The 25,915-nt window shown below is 36.0% G+C and overlaps 1 protein-coding gene across 3 annotated transcripts; it reads right to left on the bottom strand.

Moving 5' to 3' along the window:
- Window positions 1-6,746: 6,746 nt before the first annotated feature.
- On the bottom strand, window positions 6,747-24,566 carry LOC128986994 (FGFR1 oncogene partner 2 homolog). Of its 3 annotated transcripts, none has more exons than XM_054407637.1 (6): window positions 24,354-24,566; window positions 20,270-20,404; window positions 19,344-19,451; window positions 18,970-19,113; window positions 16,227-16,352; window positions 6,747-10,412 (listed from the first exon to the last, which is right to left on the bottom strand). In XM_054407637.1, the coding sequence occupies exons 2-6, from the start codon at window positions 20,402-20,404 to the stop codon at window positions 10,293-10,295; spliced, it is 633 nt and encodes a 210-aa protein (XP_054263612.1). In that variant the 5' UTR covers window positions 24,354-24,566; the 3' UTR covers window positions 6,747-10,292. The 3 variants fall into 3 exon arrangements, with proteins under 3 accessions (XP_054263612.1, XP_054263611.1, XP_054263613.1); XM_054407636.1 differs by lacking the exon at window positions 24,354-24,566 and adding an exon at window positions 22,870-23,134; XM_054407638.1 differs by lacking the exon at window positions 24,354-24,566 and adding an exon at window positions 22,597-22,613.
- Between the last annotated feature and the right edge of the window lie 1,349 nt (window positions 24,567-25,915).

Genomic DNA, 25,915 nt, shown 5'->3' on the forward strand with positions numbered 1-25,915 from the left:
GCTGGTAACCATCTTGCAAGTGCGGTTTTTAAAATTTTAAACCATGTATTTGCTCAAAACAGAGAAATCAAAAAGTTTGTTTTGTGGTCCGATTCATGCGTACCACAAAACAAAAACTCCATAATGAGCATGGCACTTAAATCATTTTTAAAGGAAAACCCTACAGTAATTGAAATTGTACAACGTTTTTCTGAACCAGGTCATGGAGTTGTCCAAGAAGTCGACGCAATACATAGCAAAATTGAGAGGTGGTTAAAACCTTTAGAGATATTCAGTCCCCTTTCATTGGTAAGGGTCCTGGTAAACAAAGCCAACAAAAGCTCAACAAAAACTAATATAATTCAAATGAAACCCTCAGACTTTTTTGATTTTCAATCTGCTTCAAAGTCACTAAACTATTCCATCATCCCCTACACTAAGATTAAAGAAATAACTGTTACCAATACCGAATTATTTGATGTAACATATAAAACAAGTTTCTTAAATGAAGAATTAGTAAAATGCAACATTGCAAAAGATGGACTGAGAGGGCGTGACAACATTTCAAAATCGCCTCGCCAGCTAAATAAAAAAACTACTACTAGCCCTCAAGCTCAAGCTAAGACGAGACCTAGCCTTCCCTCTGTCAACCCTATCACTTCAAAACCTATTCTGCAAGTAGAGAAGAAAAAAGCCTTGCAGTCGATGTTGAAGTTTATGCCAGCAGTAGACAAAGCATTCTATGAAACTTTGTTTCGGAACACTACGAATAGCTGAGCTGTTATTTGAAGGACTAAGACTAACCAACTATTAATAAGTCAATTCTAAGACTTGAAAAGATCCTTGTCTTTTAATTACCGGTAGGCCTTTGCTAGCCTGTATTGTATTTTAATGTTCTTTTTACTAGGTACCGTGCTATTGTATTGTTTCATTTCGGCATAATAAAATTATTCTTTATTTTAACAACTTGTTTTCTTACTTTACCTATCAACAAAATACCATTTCAAAAAAATATGATCTGTACTAAATATCTTATTTTGACATAGAAGTCACTGTTAGGTAGGCTAATAATTTTTAATATCTGGAGATAGAACAGGTGTACCCATAGTAGTATGAAAAACAACTGTTCTATCTCCAACATTGCTTTAAAAACACATAATTTTTTAATATTAAATCACATAATAAGTTGCCATGGTAAATTTTCACTAGAATACAGTTACTAATAAATATAGTGGAATTATTTAATTGTAAATAGTGCAAATCATGTGATTTCAACAGAATATCAAAGTTTGTTTTCAAGTTTTTGCAAAACTTGAGAAAGTGGAGTTGGAACACTTGCATTTTCACCCAGCGAATTATAGGTAATATTTTTTTACCTTTAAAACCCCCTTCACAGACCAATTGCCGAAAACACAACAATCCTAACTTGATAAAAAGTAAATAAACAAGTTAGCCTATGAGCATTTACTATTTACAAAGTGACGGGACGACAATCCACAGTGAAGAGAAGTGTTCATTTTTTTATTAATGACTGTAAAGAACTTCCTGGACAATATTTATGATACAGTAGTAGAGTCCCGCAAACTCGGCACTTGATAACCCGGCAGTCTGGATAACTCGGCCATCACCTGGCTCAGAAAATTAGTGTTTTTTTGAGTCTGAGTTAATCATGGACTCAAGCCAGCTTAAGTCAAATTATTCGCTACTGGTACTAAGGATTTATTATACTATATCTGATGACTTAATACTGACTTGTAATATAAATTTAAAAGACGGTTAAAACGCTTAAAAACTTAATTGTTCTTATTTTTAACCCTAGATCCCAATAACTCGGCATTTCACAAACTCGGCAGCCTTCCAGTCCACATTACGCCAAGTTTGTGGGACTCTACTGTATCCACTTTGGAATTGGAACAATAATATGTGCAATTAGCAATAATATTAACGGCCATTTTCTGAGTGTAAAAGTTTCATTTTTTTTCGTCAAAATGCTTAAAATGACGACTTGGCAAGTACGGTCATTTTATTAATGATATTTATTTCATTAATTATATTTATTATATTTATTTAGTTCAAGTTGTCTAATAGCACCACTCTTCCACCCAGTATTTGTATTCGTACCATCACACCCTACAACATCTAGCGTTTCCAATGAAATACCTTATTCATTGAGGTATGACACAATCAAACCTACTATTTCCTTTACTGTTCCAGACTGTGGAGATACATGTCCTATATAACTATAAAATCCAGGTTCTTTTATGAATGCATAATGCTCCTCTTTTACAGTTCGACGAAATTGTTTGGATTCAAATTTCTCTAGAACCAGTGTGTCGTCCTTGCGCCCATAAAATACATACTTTGTGCATTTTCTGAACGTTTTGCGTCTTCCTGTAACTTCCTCCTACAGAGGCTCTTCGCTCTTCTTACTTTGTAACGATCGACAACATTTGAGGTATCTGGGGGTACCTCGGAAGCAAAAAATACTTACCGAATTGGACAAATGAAGTATTTACTGTCTATAAAGTGCAGCCAACTTTACCAGAAACATATATTTTAAAAGATAATAGAGGACCATTACTGCAAAGTAGGTTATACGGTCATGAAATGTTAAAATCCACCGTCTGGGATGTTTATCTCGTTGAGAATGTGTTGAAAAGAAGTATCTCTTATATAACCCCCTCTCCACTACTATTTACTATTTATAACATAAAAATCTGTTCATTATAAGTAACATCGACTCCTCCCCCTTCACTTCCCTCCCCACCTCCCCAATCCTTTGTTGGCGCTGGGATGTATGACAGTGCCAAACCAATAATAATAAAAAAAAATTAAAACAGAATGAGGAGGGCCTGTAACATGAATTACAGTTTCTGAGGAAAGATTCAAGGGTTGCATGTGTGCTTACTCCTGATATCACTAAAATAATAATGAACAAATTTAAATTTTATGTTAGCAAATAACAAAACAAGATTAAAAGTATTATTCAACTTAAATAGTTCAATTTTTTGGTAAAAACTGTTTCAACCTTTTTGGGTCTCGTCAGGCGTGAGGTAGGCAACAGGTTAAAAACATAAATTGTAAACTTGGTAAAATATTGGCAGTTTACCAAACATTCAACAGCTGTAAAACGCCACTCACACGACAGTTTTTTATTTGTTTTTTTTCGTGTCAGTGCTATCTTTTACTTGTGCTTTAGAACTTTTCAGCTATTATCATAAGTAATTTATTACCCAGAACCCTCATTTTGCTACTTTTGTTTACTTACTCCGATCAAATACTTTTTTGACATTGTTGTATGTTAATTTATGTCCAACATCAGCTTTTTCTCCAAGCATTTTTTTGTTGTAGTTTTACCTGATAGGTATTTTTATCATGTTTCAATATAACAACGGTTTCATTCTTGTATCCGATTACACTGTACGTTTTTTTATCAAGTTTGTAGATTTTACTTTGCAAAGGATTTTGTTGTTTTGGTTTGCCAATTATTTCAAATAGGTGGTCTAATTCTGTTTGCTGCTCCTGCAAATTAATTTCTAGGTCTCGAATCTTTTTCTTAATTTCAAAATTTGATTTTTTAATTTCTTTAATTTCCTTCCTCAAATTATAGTTTTCGATTTTAAGAGACGAAACTTGGTGTTTTAAATTGATATCCTCTTGTTTGGCCAAATGCTCTATGCTCTATGCTTGGCCCTCGATGAAGTCCTCCCACTCCTGAGACCGATGTCCAGCTAGCAGGCGGGAGCACCTCCTGGCTTGTCGGTTGAAGTCTGCCTTCACACGGGGCAGAGGGACCGCTGTTACCGACTCAGGCGACATCGCAGGAGGATTTCGTCCCATGGGAAGTGGTGGAGGGGCCCTCAGGTCGACCTCGGAGCTTGAAGCTACCACCGTGTCTTGCAGTAGGGCTGTCAGGCCCAGACCCTGCTGGTCGAGCTCGTCCGTGGTCCCAGCTGGCGGCGGGGGCGGTCGAGGGACGTTAGCCAGGAGGTTGGCGAACTTTGCCCAGTTAACCCTCTTCCAGGAATTCGGAGTTGAGGCGTCTCCCTGGCGGGTTGTAGGCGGAGGAGATCTCCAGCTCCACTCCGTCGTGCTGATGAGGGCCACGGCAACGTCCATGAAGGTCAGGAGTTGGGTCGGCTTGTAGCATTTGTCCGTGATCCCGTCGGCGTTCCACGAGAGGATGCGGAGCCTACGCATGTTGTTGTTGGCAGAGTTGGTCAACCAGTCGCTCAACGACAGCCATCATACTCCTCAACCTGGAGATGAGTTGAGCCAGCTCAGCCTTCTGGGACGGGCTCTTGGATGACGGGACTGGGGCTGCCACCTGCTCGGTAGGCTGGACAGGGCGGCTGGGGTGCCGGGTAGGGTTGCTGGGCTGCAGGGCAGGGCTGCAAGGCTGACGTGGAAGAACCTCCAGGCAAGGAGTTCGCCTCACTTGAGGGTTCGAGGCCTCAGCCGGGATGCTCTTCAAGAGGGGTGGGAATTCTGGATCTCGGGCCGGAGACTCTGCCACGGTTGGCCGGGTTCCTAGGCGCTCGCTGCCTTCTTCTTCGTTGAGTCCGGAAACCCTCCTCGTCGACGTCGGCAGGCGGAGACTCATCTTCCCCCTTGGGTTCAGGCCCCGGCACCCGCAGATCGACCCGACGCAATTGACGGCCCTACGGTGTCGTAGCAGATTTCGCCGCTGCCGCGTAGGAAGCCCGCTGCTGCGTCTTGAAGCAGGAGCAGCCCCTGTAGTTGGCGGTATGGGACTCGGGCTGGACTGCTGGCTCCTTGGGGCACTCGCTTGCTGGATGGCTGTCCACGCAGCGGACCTGGCGGTGGCACTGCCCCGATCCGTGGCTGGTGCCCTAGCATTGGTTTGGATGGGGCCACTGGGGCGTTTGTACTGCCGCACCTCCACCTTGCAGTAGAACGCCCTCTTAATTTTGTTTACAGTTGACAGCTGGGAATACCCATCCGTCCATTGTGCGGATGGTGAGAAGCCAGAGGCCAGTTGGCATCCCCCTGCGAGTCTTCATCAACTTCGTCTCATGCACGTCGAAGTCGTTGAATCCCGCCACTATCACTTCCGGTTTCTTCACTGGCTATCTTCTCCTGCTGGACGGCTCTGAAGTGGGGGACGGTATCTACCCTGATGCGGAGTTTTGAAGAAGAAAAGGATGTTTGTAAAAATGAACTTTTTTCTGAACTGAACTTAAGGTTCTTCGTGAACTCCTGCTGGTCGCGGTAGAAATAGCTGCAGGCATTTAAGGGTTTATGAACAGAATTCAAAATCCATTTCCTAACGCATTCATTGCGTATAGAATTTTACTTACCATACCTGTTACTGTGGCAAGCGCAGAAAGTTTTTCACGCTTAAAACTTATGAAGACGTATTTAAGATCGTCTATGGCTCAAGAAAGGCCGTCATCTTTGGCAACGTTATCAATTGAATCTGACACATCCAAAATTAATTTTGACGATATCATTAATGACTTCGCTGGAATGAAAGCTAGAAAAGTACAGTTCATTTGAGGTGAGTTTAGGTTGATAATATTTAAACACAATTTTAAATATAGCTTTAACTAACTAGGCCTATACATTTACATTATTTTTTCCATCAGCTTAGCTGGTACTACTGTTTGTATTAATTTATATCTAACTCATACTAGGCAAATATATTTATATTTGCTCATATAGCCCATAAAATTCCAATTTTACTAGACTTCTATTGTATGATTAATTAAGTTCAATTTATTTACAGATGTAAATATTTACTGGATGGATAATCAGAGAAAACTGATTGTAATTACTCCCAATAAACATAAGCCTACGACAATGTTTGTCATTAAAGTAATACTGTGAATCAATTACACTGTTTGTAATGATACTACCTCTTTTTTATTTTATTAAAAACTCATTGACAATTATACGTAATTTTTTTTACCTTTAAAACCCCCTTCACAGACCAATTGCCGAAAACACAATAAACCTAACTTGATAAAAAGTAAATAAACAAGATAGCCTATGAGCATTTACTATTTACAAAGTGACGGGACGTCAATCCACGGTGAAGAGAAGTGTTCATTTTTTTATTAATGATTGTAAAGAACTTCCTGGACAATATTTATGATATCCACTTTGGAATTGGAACAATAATATGTGCAATTAGCAATAATATTAACGGCCATTTTCTGAGTGTAAAATTCAGCTGGTGGGTATTCCACCGGTTTGTGTTGTTAAACAAGGCCTCACAATTATGTTTTGCCCCAGGCCTCTCATTTTATAAAGACGGCTCTGACGGTGAAAAGTAAACATCTTATTATTAATTATATTTATTTGTAAGCATTGGAGTTCCAAAAGTCTGACATCGGACCCCTTAAAACCATCTGGGGCGGAGCCCTTTACGGATCTGCTCTAAACTTGATATAATGCTTAATAATGCCTGAAAGTTTCATTACAATCTGTTGAGCGGTTTCGGAGTCCATAAGGTACATACATATATACATACATAGTTCCTCTTTATAGATGTAGATTTAGTGTACCTATGTATATTTTCTATTGCTTGTTTCCCTAACACCAAATCTAAGTTACAGAGCATCAGTCCCCCGCTAGCTCGCAGTTTTTTGTTTTCTGTTAATTTTGTATGTTAAATATTTTTATGGACCATTCCTGAAAACCCCCTGGGGAGAACCAGTCTCGTCCGTCCCCCCTTCCTGTCGGTGCGCCCTTGTAAATAATTTATAATTGATCTGGGGGAATAGAAAAAACACCTTAACATATCTAGTGTTATTCAATTTTAATAAATAGTAAACAAAAACATAAAAACAAACAATCAACAAATAACCACCCTGAATCACTCATTGAAAGATATACAATTACCTGATTTTATAGTCAATGCTATTATTAAAACACTAAAATATATAATATAGTTAAGACTATTTACATATATTACTTGCATACTGAAGGCATAAGCATCTAGACTGCCAGTGCAACTCCGAGGATCGTGGATCAGATCGGAAAACCCCCCACCACCGCTCCGTGCCGATGGCGTGACGTCAACCATAACCGCAACCATACGGAGCTGAGTCATGAGCCTTGCTGGTGTAGTGGATAGCGCGTCGGGCTAATAATCTGAAGGTGCCGGGTTCGAATCCCGTTGGTAGCACTTACTTTTTGTCAACAAATTTTTTCATATCAGCAAGTTGGTTTGGTTAGGTTATGACAGTTTAATTTTATAATTAAAAATTATAAAATTGAATTTGAGACATTTATAATTTTATTTTTAGAACAGAGCTATTTTTTCGATTAAGTTCATTCGAGTTTATCATTATTAGCAAGTTTGGTTAGGTTATGACAGTTTAGTTGTATTTAATTTAAATTTAACCTACAAATTATACATTTTGACAGTGATAGAGATAACAATTTTCCGCGAACAGTTAGATAGGCTATGCTGATGAGCCGGTACGATTCGGAAGCGTACGACATGGTGCGGTGGTGCCACAGCGCCTCTGATCCACGATCCTCGGAGTTGCACTGGCAGTCTAGACGCTAGTACAGAAGGCTCCTTCTTGTTTTGGATGGCCACCTTTGACTGTGGCTGTACCTAATCATCTGTCAGTATTTAATTGATTTTAACTTAAAATATATGTTACCAATTATTGTTATCTAAATATTTACTTTCTTGTTTACCTTTTCTTTTCATGGATGTTATATTTTTTTATTAATGCAATAAATCTTATAAAATGTTCATTATGAAATTCATTTATCACTGTACAACCACAATAACCACATGACCAAGAACCAATTAGAGAAAAAGGCCATGGTGCAGGATCCATGACGTTACACTAGTGAATAGATTTGTTGACGGATTCAGGCCTTGATTCAATGCAATGTCCCATATGTTTTAGGTAAATAAGCTGGTTGTTTGTCAGATTTTAACGGCAACATTTTAGTACAGCTATCAACCACTGTCACGTAGTCGATAGATGCTGCCCGCGCTGCAGCATGGCCTGTTTTTCTAGTGGGGCCTTGCTTTGACTCATAAGGTTACACATTGTTTGTCACTATCTATCAACGAACACAACAATATATTGTTTGAAAGCAACTTAACTGTTCATTTATAATTTCTGTTAGTAGTTTTTTATAAAACAAGGATCCTTTAGAACTGTCAGTACAAGATAGAATCAACAATAAGTTAATGCTTGGTTATCTACTTTACAATGTACATGAGGAAGTAAGACTGATTTGCTTTTCAAGTGGAACATACATTTTTGAAAGTTATAAAACATTTCTGAATAGGCTAATAAAAATAAGTTGAAATCGTCCTTTGGAAGCAATGGATTGAGTAGACATTTTTTATTACAAAAAAAATCTTGTCCATCCGTAAAGTTTGGTACTCTTGGAACACACCGGAAACCGGAAGATTCAAACAGAACACGGTGTATCCTCTCACATGGAAGGTTATTTTACACTTTAAACTAACAAAAATCCTTTGAATAAATAATGACAAAAAAAAATATACCTGTTAATGATTGGCCATCTACTCTACTTTTACATGCAAATATTGCTTTACAAATACAGCATGACATTTCATAGTGCATAGATGGAGCTTTAAGATACGTTTAATAGAAGTAAGGTATGTATTATTGAGGTTTCATACAGTGGTTTCATACAGTACCAAAGGTTCTTAGAGGAAGTACCAGTACCAATAAACTAATGTTAAAATATCTGTATTAGTACTTGCAGCATCCTTCCTTGAGTGATTTTTGAACACCAAAATGTGGTTCGGATTCCATTATAAAAACTGTAGGTCCCTTAGTTGCCATTAGCTGTATGGGCTATTAATTAACAGCTGTGTCTAAGGAATAAGTCGGCCTTAGGCACTAATAAGACTACAGGATCGCGCCACTCATCCTACACTCATCTCCATTCATACTTGGCTTAAAATACCTACTTTGTATGGTCGCCATTTCATTGAAAAGTATTAAAAGTATTAAAGTGCCAAAGTACCAGGAGACCGAGCTTTGCTAGAATTTAAAATAAACATTACATTTATTTAACTTTAATAAATAATACAACTCATTAAAAAAACCCGTTATGAAAATTTAAGATTGCTATAAAAATTGCCTGTTTCAGCTGTTTTATGAACTGCAACTACAAAAAGGTATTAGCAATAACATGGACAATTTAAAGGGCGATAGGGTGGAAACTGGATTTTTCTCAGCCTTGTAACCAATTCCAATCGATTTATATACTATTTTGTTTATTATAGGGTCTCCCAAAAACCCTATAATGAACAAAAAAATTAAAAATCCTCGGAAAACACCATATATGAATTTGAATAGATGGTGTTTTTGGCCTCTGGGGACATCAAAACGAAAAAGTAAATCGGTCCCAGGTTCAGGTCTTACTATGAGACCTACGGTAATATCTTATTCCCTATATAGGAAATTCGCTAAAAATCAATATCAAGTCATTGATTTTATTGTTACGTTACGCTATGATGTTAAAATTCTTTAGGATTTATTGACTTAAGTACAGGTAGGGGTTTTAAGGTAAGTAGGCCTACACTATTAAATAATTTAATCTTTTCAAATTAAATCAAAAGTTCTGTTTCTAAAATGAATAATGGATGTGTATTCTATTTCATACAGCAGATCTAAGAACCACATTTTTCTCTTTTGCATCCTCTTTCCGTTGCAAAGCATGGGTACAAACAGCTTACAAGTACAACAACTGAACTATAGCAGCTAGTACAAACATATGGAGTATCTATGTTTGCAAGATGAGGGGGCGTAAGTTCATATGATAAGCCTAGATGAACTTACGCCCTTTCTTCTTGCAAACGACGATATATACCTTAACAAAATCATTTTTGTGATTAACATTTTTGATTTATAACAAAGGAAATTCTTACAAAAGGTTACCAGTCAACATTCTCAGTCATGTTACACACAAAACTGCACAAGAAATACTTAAACACAAGAGATTTTAAGCAACTAAAATTTGTTGTTACATGTATAACATTTTAAACGATTAGCAGTGTAAAAAGTACAAAACTAACAATACAATTTTACCTCGTTAAAACTGGGTTTTTGTGTTTTTAGGTTGTTAAACATTTGTTATTTTTCATATGAGCCTTGGTTAAACTCTTGACTATGGATACACCTACACTTTAATATATTAAGTCGATGGTTATACACACCCCACCAAAATGATCTAATCTCTTGAAGGTATTAAAAGATGGCCAATGTTTATTATTATTAACTTTACACATTTCCACCACTTCTTTGTGAACAATGTCTTTTCTGTTTAATGATGTCTTTTTATGTTTTTTCATGCTTTAGTTTTATAGTTCCTGTGTCTAGGGGTTCTTCTTCTTCTCTTTCTTCTTCATTTGCCGTTGAACCAAATTTCACTGAGATATCAAGAAGCTCTCTTAGACCCTAAAAAAGTTTTTTAATATCAAAACCTTAACCAACAAACCACATGGTTCAGAGATTATACAGGGTGATTGATATAAGTGTGCCAGCCGTTTTATTCGAAAACTATAAGAGATATCAAAAAAAGTTAAAAGGTAAGTACCTTGGATTTTTTATTTCAAAAATTGTAGTCAAGTCAAAAAAATTATTTTAGCCGCCATTTTTCCAATATGGCCGCCAACTTTGATTTTTCTTATGGAACACCCTGTATTTTATGATGTATTCTGGTAGAAAATGTAATTTTAAGACAATTTTATTCTTGTGATTTTTTTCATAAACCTAACCGTTTCAAAGATAATAATGGTTTAAATTGTGAAATTTTGAATGGTTTTCAAATAAAACCGCTGGCATGCTTTATTTAGGCCTTTATCGAAACTCTTTCTCATGCAAAAATTTCAAAACTTTAACCATTATTATCTTTGAAACGGTTAGGTTTATGAAAAAAAATCACAAGAATAAAACTGTCTTAAAATTACATTTTCTACCAGAATACATCATAAAATACAGGGTGTTCCATAAGAAAAATCAAAGTTGGCGGCCATATTGGAAAAATGGCGGCTAAAATAATTTTTTTGACGTGACTACAATTTTTTAAATAAAAAGTCCAAGGCACTTACCATTTAACTTTTTTTGATCTCTTATGGTTTTCGAATAAAACGGCTGGCACACTTATACAGGGTGGCGCAGATGGATCCGGTGGTTTTAAAATACTGGTCAAACTGTCAATTTTAAAGGTATTGGATTGAAATAAAGTGCAAAACGTGCAGTTACAATGGAAGTTTATTGAAAAAAATTTGTTACGTTAGTTTTTAAAAATTACATCCATCAAATGCCTTCCTTCTCGAGCGACGCATTCTTGGAGTCGGTCCTTGAGGTTTCGCATTGCTCGCTCAAGCACATCACCAGGAATTGATGTGATTTCATTGTGAATTGCAGCCTTCAACTCCTGAATGGTCCGGGGTTTGTTCATGTAGACCCTTGCTTCAGGAGTTGAAGGCTGCAATTCACAACGAAATCACATCAATTCCTGGTGATGTGCTTGAGCGAGCAATGCGGAACCTCAAGGACCGACTCCAAGAATGCGTCGCTCGAGAAGGAAGGCATTTGATGGATGTAATTTTTAAAAACTAACTTGAACATTTTTTTGTCAATAAACTTCCATTGTAACTACACGTTTTGCACTTTATTTCAATCCAATACCTTTACAATTGACAGTTTGGCAAGTATTTTAAAACCACCGGATCCATCTGCGCCACCCTGTATCAATCACCCTGTATTGGATTAGAGCGTTAAAAGTTCATTCATTATCAATAATTAAGAGCTTATTAAATTTGTGTCTCTTAGCCAGTGGCATTTCTTTTTACACTTTAGTAAAAGATTGGTCCAAAACCCGGTCTTGTTAGTCTTTAAAATTGACCTTTTTTTGATATGATACTTTAGCATAATTAATTGACAGCTCAATGGCAAGTTACATCTGGGTCTACAATTAATTGATCTCTCGTCAAATTGAACCAGCGTCATTTATATTTAAAGACGAGCACTATAACTATTAGGCTACCGAGATAAAATACGGGGTGTTCAAAAAAGTTGGGGACATAACTTTGTACAACTAAATCTAAACTTCTACTGGACCGATTTTGTTAATTAATGGGTCATTGGAAAGCCTAATTCATGTAGATTTGCAAATAATTATGAAAGTGTGATTTTCACAAAGTTAAACAAAAATATCCCTAATTCAGTATTTTATCATTACTATAAATTCAGAGGTTGCTTAGCCTTTTTGCAAATAACTTTTAAATGTTGAGGAAATCGACCAAAGTGGAAGGTGATATTCTGAAAGAATAAAATTTCCTACAAATTGGTACCATGCACTTCTTGGAAAGGCTCAAAATAAGCAGCCAAAAGTCGCACCCAAATGAAGTGTGAAAAAACCCGTTTTCAATGTATTTCTTATGGAAAACATTTTTTTTATTTTTTACCATAAATCATAACAAAACAAACTTTCATAATTATTTGCAAATCTAAACGAATTAAGCTTTCCAATGACACAATAATTATTACAATCGGTCCAATAGAACTCTAGATTTAGTTGTACAAAGATTTTTAAACCTGAATTATACTGTATATATAATAGATAGTAATATTTACTGGACAAGTTGTATTTGTGGGCGTTTGAAGCATGGATTTAAATGGCTTCATTCGGTAACAATTAAAATTAAAATATATATTGTTATACATTTTTTGAAAACTCATAAAATAGGTTAAAAAGTTTTGTTTCAAACACATTGCCGTACGACCTACTGCAAAACCAGGGATTGGCCTGATCTAAAACTTCACGTTTTATATAAAATAATATTTATTATGTATCACATATAAAACCCCATCCAATAGAGATAATGCTACATGTAAGGTTATTTTACCAAAGGACATTTAACGGGGAGTTCAAAGAAAAAAACAATTATGCTGATAGCTCATTTACATCAAAAGATATAGCCTAGGTGATTTAGTAAAACACTACACTTTCAACCTGGTGTTTGGGGGGAGGGGGGGTTTAAGAGGAAGCAAGGGGGGGGGAAATTCGGGAAACTTTCACAAAACACCCCTTCCTATTATATACTATCACCATGCAAAAAATCAGCTTTACATCTTTCATGTCTAGGTTCTTACCTAAAGTGACTGGGCTACAATGACACTGCCCTAAAGTTGGTTAAAGGTTATTTCCAAAATGGTTGGCCTAATAACAAAAAGAGTGTACCCGATTGTGTCAAAATATATTACGGTAAACGTAATAGCTTGTATGTCTCTAATGATCTTGTGTTTTTAGATGACTAACTAGTTGTTCCGGTTAGCCTAAGGAAATCAATGCTTATTTTGTTACATGAAATCCATCTAGGTTGTCAGAGGACTAAAGCTAGGGCGAGACAGCTCATCTACTGACCAGGTATGTCAGTTAACATTGATAATTTTGTTTCAAGTTGTTCTTTGTGTCAAAGGTACATGAATGCAAATGCTAAAGAACCCTTAAGGTCACATGAAATTCCTATTTTACCATACAATAAAATTGGTATGGATATTGCTGAGTATGGGGGTAAAATCTACCTTATAGTGGTAGACTACTTCAGTAAATGGTTGGATTGTTTACCGCTAACATCTAAAACTAGTACAGATGTGATACGGGAACTGAAAAAATTGTTTGCAATTCATGGTATTCCCTCTAAAGCAATTGCTGATAATAATCCGTTTGGGTCTTATCAATTTAAAACTTTTGCAGCTGAATGGAATTTTGAGATTGTCAATTCAAGCCCCTTATACCATAGATCAAATGGCCAAGTTGAGAGAATGGTCCAAACTTTTAAGAAAATTGTCAAGAAATGTTGTGATGAAAACAAGGATATAAATTTAGCCTTGTTGGAGTTCCACAGCACATCTGTAGTAGGTGATTTATCTCCGGCTCAATTACTAATGAGTCGTAAATCAATAGTGTAAATCAAAGTAGAATCCCAGTTTCTGCTAACTTGTTAAAACCGCAGGTACATGATCCTAGTCTAGTAAGTAGGCTTCTTTCTAAACAGCAGGAATTGCCTGCTACATATTACAACAGAAGTACTTGTCCTAGACGGTACTTTAAACCACAAGACAAAGTATTTGTGTACAATGTTCACTCAAGGATTTGGGAACCTGGTGTTGTAGTAGGCTATACAGCTAACGCAAGGTCATATGTTGTAAAACTATTTCGAAGTGGAAGAGTTGTTACGCGTAATACATTTCATCTCAGGTTAAGACCTTCAGATGGTCAAAGTAATTGGTATAGTGACAATCATGACCAATCAAATGTCTGTGTTGAATCACCAATTAGGATTAGGCATTCCACTCCGATGTCCAGTAAAAGTGTGTCACAGCAACACAATGAGTCAATTGTAAATAGTCCAATTAAGCCTATTGAACAAATGCCTTCAATGAATGGAGATATTGAAAATACAACTGATGAACCTACTTCCAGGTACGGTAGACCTCTTAGGAAACCTATTAGGTTTAACGATTACAAAATGTAATCAAATGTTTTGTTTAGTAAATATAGCCAACTCAAATTTAAAAAAAGTGCTATACTCTTTCACTGATGTTAGGTAGCCTAACTGTTTGTCCCTTAATCTCTAGGGAAAATTTGAGATCTACTTGGAGATGATATGTTGTTCACTTTGTGTTTTATTTCATACATAGCAGTTGCTATTCTACTTTGTACAATTTCAATTTATATCATGCGGACCCAGCTCTAAGATGCAGAGACAATAACCAATAGTTGACATGTGTACTTAACAGTTGTGAGAAAATTCGAACAGGCCCAAATATCGATTTAAAATTGTATAAGAACCTCTGTAAAATTGTGTTGTTTGGTTGTTGTTAGACAATCATGAAATGATTTTTAAGTATTAATAATGAGTTAAAACCCTCCCCTCTTAGCAACTATTGAATCTATTACTTTCAAACTTACTATGAATCCTGTTCCAAATTGGGGGCACTGTTTCATTACTTTATTTATTATACCTTGAGATTCAAATGGATCTTCTGTTGTATTCCTCATTTCTTGAAGTCCTGCTATAATGATCTTTTGTTTGTCTAGTTCATTCGTGAAGTTCTTGAGCTTACCAGTCTTCAGTAGAGAGTTTATGTTATGTGTCGCAATGTAGTTTACTTGTTTGTGTTTTATTTTGTTTGTACGTTTGTGATTAGAGTCAAGTGGTTTCAAGTAATTTGTTTCATGTGAGCCTTTTAGTTGGCTACCCACCGAATCCGATGTAGCCTTCTCCTTCCCCAAGGGGTTGAACTGTTGAAATGTTCTTCTAAAAGACCTTTCCATGATTGACTGTCAGAAGTTAAACCTTTGGGTGAAGCAAGCTTTGAGTTACAACTATGGTTGTTAGCTACAGAGGATATGAATCAGCCGCCACTAACATGTGAATCAGACGCTGTCGGGAAACCGCCACTGACATGTGGAACCGTCGTGCCCTTGGTGTTACATCAGAATTTTCCTTCTCCTAGCCTTTGGATACCCAAGCCCTATCGTACAAGGCAGTACGGGCAGTGCTTATTTGATGGCGGCACTTCCTCGCCATGACACAGCACTATCATCGGGCTCATGTGGACTTGCTGAGTGTGACCCTGCCACAGATCACCCTCCCACACCCTCCGGTGCTGCCGCCTCGGTCCGGGACTGCTTATTCGGGTTACCCCTTATTCGCAGCTGTCCACCATATCTGATGGAACGTCCGCTATCCGCCAGCTACGACCCGCCCTGTACCTGAGGCTCGGTTCCCCTAATAGAGCATAAAAAAAAAGATAAGATCATAGATACCAAACAAGGGCAAATTTGATTAAGAAAACACAGTATAGAGGTGGAAAAAACTAGACTATATACTGTTTGTTTCTTAATAAAAATTTTCCTTGTTTAATATTGATGATCTTATATTCTTACGTACTTCTAAATTTGTTTATAAATTTTGGAAATCATGAGTTGGGTAAAAAGGTGGTAAAGCTGGGTAAAGCTGGTGGGAAGGCTAACTTAAAAGGTGACTATAGTTTTAGTTTATGGCCCGGGCCAGTCACATTTCGGTGAAGGGCAGGAGACAGCTTCGATCATACAGACACGAGTAATGGTATACAAGCAAAGCAAGCTTTGTGGCAGTAACTTCAAACAGGAAAGATCACATCCGCTCATGAAACCTCGATTTAAATTTTATTTTAGTGGTAAAATCATTATAAATTCACTAAAACGACACGAACCTTGTTTTCTGTTGTCAACTGGACAATCTTTGCCTCATCTTTATCCCCGTTGTCATCGTCAACCCTAGCAGCCATCTTCATAACAGCAGCCATCTCACTAATTTTGTCAGCTTGTTTTTCAATCACCTAAACAACATACTTGCACATTAATAAGATAAAATTATCCCAATAGCGGCTATAAGGGCCCGAGAAAAATCCCCAGAGAGCCAAAGAAAAATATTTAAAAACTTATCTCGCTCACCTATCATTTTATATGATTATGATTAGCAATGTGTTCATACCTCTTTACAATTATCAGCACTATGGGTTGTTAGGACCGAGTAAGTATCGGTACAGACAATAAACTTTGAAATGTGAGTACGGTACCAGTATTTTAATACCAACAGGACAGGGTAGGCCTATTTGCAGTGACGTTTTGGCGATGTAGACTATGCGATGAGGCATCGGGCAAATTGCGAGTGTGGTAGTCGTTAGCTTGATTATTCGTTGTTTTACTTAGTCAGGGTGTCCACAGAAAATTTGTCATTGATTTCCATGACTTTCCATGACTATCCATGACCATTTACCATTGATTTCCATGACTCACGAACTTTACTCGAAAATTATAATGTAATATACACACACAAAATACTGCCTAGACAAGTTATTTCAGAGAAAATACTGGAATATGTATTAACAGATAACAATGGAGTAATACATTTTGTAAAAATATGGTATTCAAAATATGGAAGGAAAAAAAGAAAACCCAATCTACTCCGTCCCCATAGCTGGCCAAGTTCACTGTCCAATTTCTTTTTTCCTAACTGTATACTTTTATTATTAATTTTTTATTGAGTTTACAGTGTTTCCAAAAATTAGCTTAACAAAAAAGACATAACTTAAGACAAATCAAAACATTATAACAATATTTGTATTGCAATTTGAGTTGTAATAATGAAGTTGTAACATTTTAATATACTGTACCTACACTACTGTTGCAACAATATCCTACAAATATTAAATTAAATTATAAGATAAAGTAGGTATAAAGTAGGTATTGAACTACAGTATTACAAACTCGAAACTCTCATAAACTAATACAAACACTGTAATAAATTGAAGTGTTGTGAATTTATGAAAAATACTGAAAAAAAGCTACAATAGTTGGAGTATTAAGTCTTGTCAAACCTATCCATCATTGGGAATTTCCATGACTTTCCATGACTTTTTGCCTATTTCCATGACTTTCAATGACCAGAATTTTTTTCCATGACTTTCCCTGACTTTCCAGAATGTGGACACCCTGTTAGTGTAGGGTACATTGGGTAATTAGCGCTGTATCTAAGACAAAACTCGAAACCAAAATTAGAAAAGTGATCACGAGAATGTTCTGTGAACAACTGTTTCAATCATGGCATGGATAATTTTCTGTTTTCAATTCACTATTGTATTGACACTATTGTAATTCTTAACGAATTAACAATAAAGAATATTGTATTGTATTGTATTGTATTGTTTTATTCCCACTTTTGAACTTTGAACTTAAGTTTGAAGTTAAGACACCCAATATGTTAAATTACTTAAAACATCAGGCGTTTTGAGTGTTATAATCTAGAACCACATTATAGGACATTGCGGTAAAATTTAAATTAACTTCTTGAATATATTCTTGTAAAATATTTCTTCATAGACTTTTATGTTAGAACATTTGATAGAATAATACTTTAATTTTATATTTATAAAATCTAGGCTAATTAAGTTATTTTATAATTAAGAGTTTACTAAACACATTTTAGCGAATTTCCCTATAGGGAAGTGGCTATTACCGTATGTCTCATGGTAAGACCTAGGCCTGGGACCGATTTACTTTTTCATTTAGATGTCCCCAGAGGCCAAAAACACCATTCGTTCAAATTTATATATATATATATATATATATGTGTGTGTGTGTCCATCCACACGATAACTTGAGTAATTTTTGTCCGATTTTGATAAAATTTGGTTTGAAGGTGTAAGGTAGGATAAACTTGAACCAGTTCGCGAACCAGCATGATCGGACTATGGGAACGGGGGTTTACGGGGGGTTTTATGGGGTAAAAAGAGGTTTTTCCCATTTTTGACCCAAAAAACATAAAATTTAGCAATTTCTTTCCAGACCATTTTGTAGAGCTTAAAAAAACAAATAATTTAGTACGTTGAAGTGTTATTATGGGCCTAATGGTTACGGAGAAAATTCCAAAAAAATGTAAATTTAAAATTCCCATGTTATTCTTATGGAGAACAAGTAAACAGTTGTAGTTTGCTTGTTTATGAACATATTTTGATCAAATTTGGAAAATGTAACTATTAACATAAAAAAAAAAAACAGTTATGACCTCCCTGATGCAGCAAACCTAAGTACTTGTTAAACTAATTCTATTTAAATAGGAAATAAATTTTATATTTTTAAGTAGACATTTTAGTGTAAATCCAATCAGGCAAATGGAAATTTGCTTAGTCTGCAGGTTTGCTGCGGCGGGGGTATTTGATGTTTAAAATTAAAAATAAAATTAATTTGTGCACTAAAATACAAATTTTACTTCATAAATGTTTGTTTTTATTGACCTGGAAGTAACCTCCAGGTGCGCCCTCTCCCGTTTTGAAAACCAATGTGCCCTCTGATAGGTTTTTAAGCATTTTAGACAGCGGTTAAAATTTAAGTTGAAAGTTGAATTTCATCCAAAAATGCATTGCATTACAAAAATATTTGCTAAATATTGCTCACATGAGTGTACTGTTGATTGTAGAGAGATTGGTAGTCCTGACGACTCATGTTGACTAGATGAGTCATCTGTTGTCGGTACTTGCTCATGATGAGCTCCAGGGCATTCTGGTGTTCCTCTAATGCAGCTCGCAACTCACGGTTCTCCTACAAACAATAAACAGTGATTCTAATGATGTAACCTGTACTATATCCTAAACCACTTTCAACGTTAAGTACAGTTCATAAAGGGAGCATTAACATTAAGGGGCATCGGACTACCGAGTACGTTGGATTACCAAGGGACAACTTTAATAGCAAAATTAGATTTATTTCCACGGTATTTATTTTATTTAGACACCCTTAGAACAGCACAGTAGGAAGTATGCAATGCTCACCTGCTGTAGTTCCCGCAGATGTCTGTTCTCCTGTTGGATGCCAGCAATGAGGATGGAGTGTGGCCGTTGTCTTGCAGCCTCATTCAGCTCTCCCACCTCATCCTTGTACTGTCACAAAATATGAGGTAACTTATACAAAAAATGTAATATATTATAAATAAACTTATTATTAAGATACACAAAAAGAGAGCTTCCTCTGATGTTTGATGTTTAAAAGAATCAGTAATAATGTTCTAGTAGGTAGTCAGTGAATTAGACGAGGGTCCAGATAAAGATTTGAAAACTTTATTTTTTACAAACTCTAGTAAAATGCAACTACTGTAGACTCCCTCTTATCCAGGACTGAGGGGAGTCCAGCTAAACTAATGTCCACTGAATCACTTGAAAACTAAACCAAATATTTTACTTAAATTTGAGAGAGCATCGTATTTAGACATGTGATTACTGGTCTCAAATTTTTCATCAAGAGAAGTAGTTTCAGTACCACCCACTTCCTTCCATTCCAGTTAAAACATTGTGCCAAAAATATCTCCAGTTTTGTCACTACTGCTGAGTGTAGACTGGTGTAAACAATGCATGGATAAGAGGGAGTCTACTATCTGCCTAACAAATATGATTATCAATTAGGTGATCAGTGACCTCCAATTTTGGCCAAGTGAGCTAGTTCAAATTAACACCAGCACCGTGTTTTCACTTCCACTTCAAAACATTCTAGCGGTTCCCTATGTGATGATTAGTCTTGAAGTAGCCGATATTGATGATTGACAGAGAAAATCTACGATTCTGCCAATGTGAAACATATTCTACAGACAGTTTCTGTAGGAGGATGGTCAACCACTATTATAAACCTTGGTAGGTAGGAAGCTTTGTTGGTGATTGGTAATTTATAGATATAAAAATACAAGATTCATGGCATAATACTGTACCTGTTTCATTGCATCAATCTTTTTATAAACAGACTGAGTCTGTGAAAGGATCACATCAGCTGCCGAATCGTGTTCCTTCAATTTGCTGGACAGTTTTTTGGCGTCTTGCAGGATTTGTTGAATTGTTAAAGACATCTAAAAATGATAAACATTTACTTAGATTATGATGGAATAAAATTATCAGCCTATCTTAAGAAAGTACCGTAATTATTCTGATACCAAATGTCTAAAAATGGCCAGGAAACAAACCAACTTGCAAAGCAGGAGTTAGTCAAATTGATTAAAATTCCCTTGGAACCAACAAAAGAAAATGTTATGAAAATTAGAACCTTAATAATCCTTACAGTCTCAATTTAACAAACTAGAGCTACCGTGTACTAGTCTCTATGGGAAACAATTGCCATGGGCCATGTCGCCATGTGTGGAAAGCTTTTTTTCTTTTTTTTTACCAGGAGTCGATGTGAGTAGGCAAATAACGCTTTTAAAGGGAAAGCGGTCCAAACCTAAATGTTTAGTGGATGTGACGGGAATTAACCCATCCCTCTCTCACCGAAGTTTAGACGCTAACCAATAGGCTAGCAACACACCCAACTTTGATGTTTCCCAACTAGTGGTTTAACTGACTTTTGGATGGTTACAACTTGATGTAATGCTCTTCAATATTTCTTTAAATATCTAAGGAATGTCGGCCTTAGTCACTAACAAGACTACAAGATCGTGCCACTCATCCTACACTCATCTCCATTCATACTTGGCTTAAAATACCTACTATGTATGGTTGCCATTTCATTGAACAGTATTAACAGTATTAGCCTAAGTTAAGCCTAATTAAACATCTTGAACTAACAAAGTTAAACTACTTACACTTTTTTAATAGTCTAGACCCACAGACAAACCCATCTACGTTTCCTTAGGCTACGTTTTCTTTTGATGAACCTTACCGTTCTGGAGTTGTGGAAGCATATATTTTAGCATATTAATCTTGAGTATTTCAGTACCTAACTTAATTCATTGTGATGTGGCTAAAAATAAATAAAACTTTTGGTTTGTCAAACCAAATTGTAGTGTTCACCACACTAAGCTTCAATTGTTATATTAGACTAATGCGCAAGGATTTGGTCCGGCTGTTAGCCGAGCTTACCGGTTATTAAATGGGGGAGGGGTTTCATTAACTTTACTAAAAACTGCACTGTAATGATTTTTTTTGCAAAAAGTCAACAAATCAATAAACAAAAACATAGCCTCTCTTAGACTTGAAGTATGAACGTAGTAGCTGTTAAGTCCTTTATTAGTGGGCAAAGAATAATTTTTACACGCATCTGTGCGACCAAAAAACCAAACAGCTATACAGTAAGTTAAAACAGTAAGTTACACTGACCAGCAAGTGTCGGCCTACGGCCTACTACAATTGTAGTAGGAGTAAAAAACTTAGGCCTACTAGAAATTATGTCATAAAATCCTTTTCTTATGGATGCATATTCATCTCCAATCTAGCCTATACCTATTGGACACCTGGACATCATTTTATTTATTTATTTATTATACATTCCAACGGCAGAGCCATTTGAAAAAAAGCAATATTTAAGTATATTTGGTACGGTGATTTGGTAAGGGTAGACTTCCGTATCTATTGATACAAACAACCGAATGAAATATCGATCAATATAGGCTATTGATTATTAGATATATCGTTTGGTTAGTAGGCCCTATGTGGTTAACTTAAGGTTAACTACTAACTAAGGTAACCAAATGATATAGGCCTATCGAATGAAACAATCGAATAACCGATATTTTCATTCGGTTGTTTGTGCCAACAGATACGGAAGTCTACCCTTTGATAAGCCTTAAGTATTCCTATTAAATATCTTTTTGCAACTTAGGAGGTATTTAACTTAATGCTAGTTTATACCACAACAAACGTTTTAACAAACTAACTTTACACTAGGCTGTCTTTAGTACCACATTGGCTATCAAAACCATTTTTTTTTTTTATAAACTACCTTTCTTGTATTTTATTAGCATTAACTAGGCCTAAACTAAGTAAAACTAGGCCAACTAGGTTTTGAGTCTTTTTGAATTAACCCTACCCTATCCAAGAACTTTTAAGTTACTAGGCTCTTAGGTAATTTCATCCAACAATAATTCGTTGGCTAGGCTAGGTTTCTAGCGGAACTGTACCAGTTTTTTTTAATAGGCCTATAAGAGCTTAAAAACATAGGTAAGTTAGCTTAAAAACATGATAGGGTTATGTTTCTAACTGAGGAGTAGGGTAGATCTGGCAAACAAATGGATGTCAAGTTATTTAGACCCTATGTAAACTAACTTACTGTTGCTTGGATGCATTCTAATTATAACCAGAATCAGAATCTTTATTGCCGTTGATCAAATACATTGAGATAGGCATTGTCAAATTAGGCTAAATATTTACATTGGTCGATAATACAAAGTAACAGAGTAAAAAAGGCTTAATCTAAAGGCTAGATTAGAACAGTCGAATCCAAGAATTCTTGAAGACGAGACGACAACATGTTGTCTTGACGTAATCATACATGTAAATAGGCCTATCCGCCTATGTCTACTTAGTATAAAATGACACTTACTTTTAAAGATGTAGGCCTAGTCTATCAAAAATAGTGCTCATTGTCACCAAAATAACATTGATAACGCAGCCTACAAAATATTGTAAAATCCGACGGGCTCTATTGCGTAAAAACTAGATTTCACGTCCGATTTTAATACACGATGACTTATTTTTCTACTGTAATAAAAGTAACTGATCGCTTCTTAAACAGATTTCGAGATCGAGATCCAACACTCTTCACTCTCACTAGTCTCACTCACGATAGAAAGTTAAAAAAATTCTAGGGTAAATGCTACAGTTATTGGCACCTTAACGGTAGGCTTCAGAAAAATCTACCACAGCTCCTTTGCAATAGTTTTTTTAATACTACGTTTTTTTTTTAATCATGTAGCAGAATGTACTGAGAATACTGGGATGTATAAAGAAAATATATATATCATTACTTAAGTTTATTAAAAATTTTAAATGTTAAAAAATACAAAAACCATAGTTATTGGCACCATCAACCATAGCTACTGTCACATCTTGGCACAGTTATTGGCACCTATAAAAAAGTCTACAAATATTACATTTTAAGCGTACTAAGGTGGTCTCTGTTGTCTTTACGTGATGTAACTTATGCCTAATCATATTATAGTATATAGAAGAAACAATGAAAATTATACAGTAAGTAAAATTAAAATCCTTAAAATTGCTCATGGTAGGCCTAGTTTCAGTTCTTTGGCAACACCTTTACCGAACTTAATACCGTCTTTATACATATTAATTGGTATTGGTTCGTCGTAATCAATGCCATCAAAATATTTCCTGTGAAATATTTCATTACAACGTTCACATTTCATCTTTTGTAGGCCTATTTTTTATTCTCTTTGTTACGTATTTGATCCTGATTGGGGCTTTTCGACGGAATTTTAATGGTTTTCCACCCGGCATGGATCATAAACATAAAGAAATGACGTTTTTGGCCCGAAAATAAACATTATTTAACATTGCATAAATGGAACTCCCAAAACATATGTTAATGCTATTAGTATAGGATTCGGGCCAACAACGTCATTTGTTTTTGTTTATGATCCATACCGGTATTTTTCTAGGATTCGTGGTTTTAAACATAATATGATGGATCGGTTTTTGGTTTACCCTTTTTTAATATGGTAAAAATTAGTTATGTGAAGCTTTGTATCTTTATATATATAAATTAAGTATATTGGCCTAAATAAATTATTTTTTATAGCATATACTCGTGTAACCATGTTACTTAGAGACTTCCATGACAGTAAATGCTGTTACTGGCAGTGTCACCTGTTACCAGTGACTACAGTCATTGGCATGCCAATAACCACAATAATTACCAGTGCCAATCGGCATTAGTGTATTTACCACAGTTATTGGCATGCCAGTTACCACAGTTATTGGCAGTGCCAAGGTTGTGCCAATAACTAAATTAAAATTCATGATTTAGCCCCTGAACTGTTTATTAGACTAATATGATCAGGTACATACCTTTACGTCAACAGTTCCATTTTGTAGTGAATAACTCACAACATGTTTCGCCTATTCAGGCATCGTCAGGTGGTATCCTAGCAAGAATGCTTTGTCTTCATCCATGATGGAGTCGTCAGGAAACATTTAAATAAATAACACACACATTACGCACGAAAACATTTAACAAATAGAGTAGGCCTACTATTACCGGTCGCGGTACGGAGGCAGACTGAATTTGCTGGAATTATGTAACACCGACCCCTCCTCCGTTATCAGTAGTTGTACTACAAAGGTCAAACTGTTCTGGTCTATTGTTGAAGGATATTATGGCATTGAAGATAGAGTGTGATTTGAAATTTAACTGGTCATTTAAAATATGGTTTTTATTGTGGCTGTCTTTGAAGCTTTTGTAAATTTCAAACTGTTCTAGAGAATCCAATTTATTTCCTTTATTACAAACATGGAGAATTTCCAGGCTATTGTCAATTGTATCTATGGTGTGATTTTTATCTAATAAATGCTGGGCGAAAGTGGATTTTTGTTTGTCTGCTCTGGGGTCGGGGCGATGTTCCTTGTGTCGTTGAGTAAACGATCTAAATTGAAGTGTATGGATTGTCCGGATTTTTATATCGGACAAACAGGCAGATCGTTTACTCAACGACACAAGGAACATCGCCCCGACCCCAGAGCAGACAAACAAAAATCCACTTTCGCCCAGCATTTATTAGATAAAAATCACACCATAGATACAATTGACAATAGCCTGGAAATTCTCCATGTTTGTAATAAAGGAAATAAATTGGATTCTCTAGAACAGTTTGAAATTTACAAAAGCTTCAAAGACAGCCACAATAAAAACCATATTTTAAATGACCAGTTAAATTTCAAATCACACTCTATCTTCAATGCCATAATATCCTTCAACAATAGACCAGAACAGTTTGACCTTTGTAGTACAACTACTGATAACGGAGGAGGGGTCGGTGTTACATAATTCCAGCAAATTCAGTCTGCCTCCGTACCGCGACCGGTAATAGTAGGCCTACTCTATTTGTTAAATGTTTTCGTGCGTAATGTGTGTGTTATTTATTTAAATGTTTCCTGACGACTCCATCATGGATGAAGACAAAGCATTCTTGCTAGGATACCACCTGACGATGCCTGAATAGGCGAAACATGTTCTGAGTTATTCACTACAAAATGGAACTGTTGACGTAAAGGTATGTACCTGATCATATTAGTAATAACTAAATCACTACATATTTTAGACACAGTTGTTGGCACCCTCATATATTAGGTAATTTTAAGTATATGGGTAAATGGGTGGCGGGAATAGACATATCAGTCCTTCCTAATACTAATGAAATAATGAAAACGTAATTTTTAACGTTCAGTTTTAATAGGAAACAATAAACAGGTATGTAAGTCCTTGTCAGATTCTTAAGGAAATGTGAAGAATCAATAAAAATCGGCTAAGCATTTGAAAAAAAAATTCTGTGCAGGTTAGCATGGCCTCTGGAATAACCAAACACACACTGAAGTACAGTGAACTCATGTGGGCATCTCAGCAACTAACTCCC

This window comes from Macrosteles quadrilineatus, unplaced genomic scaffold, assembly GCF_028750875.1.
Source record: "Macrosteles quadrilineatus isolate MER2022 unplaced genomic scaffold, UCM_ALF_1.0 Scaffold_2__2_contigs__length_208266976, whole genome shotgun sequence".
NCBI lineage: Eukaryota > Metazoa > Arthropoda > Insecta > Hemiptera > Cicadellidae > Macrosteles > Macrosteles quadrilineatus.

Coding starts and splice junctions, on each gene's coding strand:
- LOC128986994 (XM_054407637.1), bottom strand. CDS start 20,404: ATGTCTTTAACAATTCAACAAATCCTGCAAGACGCCAAAAAACTGTCC. Junction 19,452..20,269: donor AGATTGATGCAATGAAACAG/GTACAGTATTAT, acceptor ATTTTGTGACAG/TACAAGGATGAGGTGGGAGA. Junction 19,114..19,343: donor ATCTGCGGGAACTACAGCAG/GTGAGCATTGCA, acceptor TATTGTTTGTAG/GAGAACCGTGAGTTGCGAGC.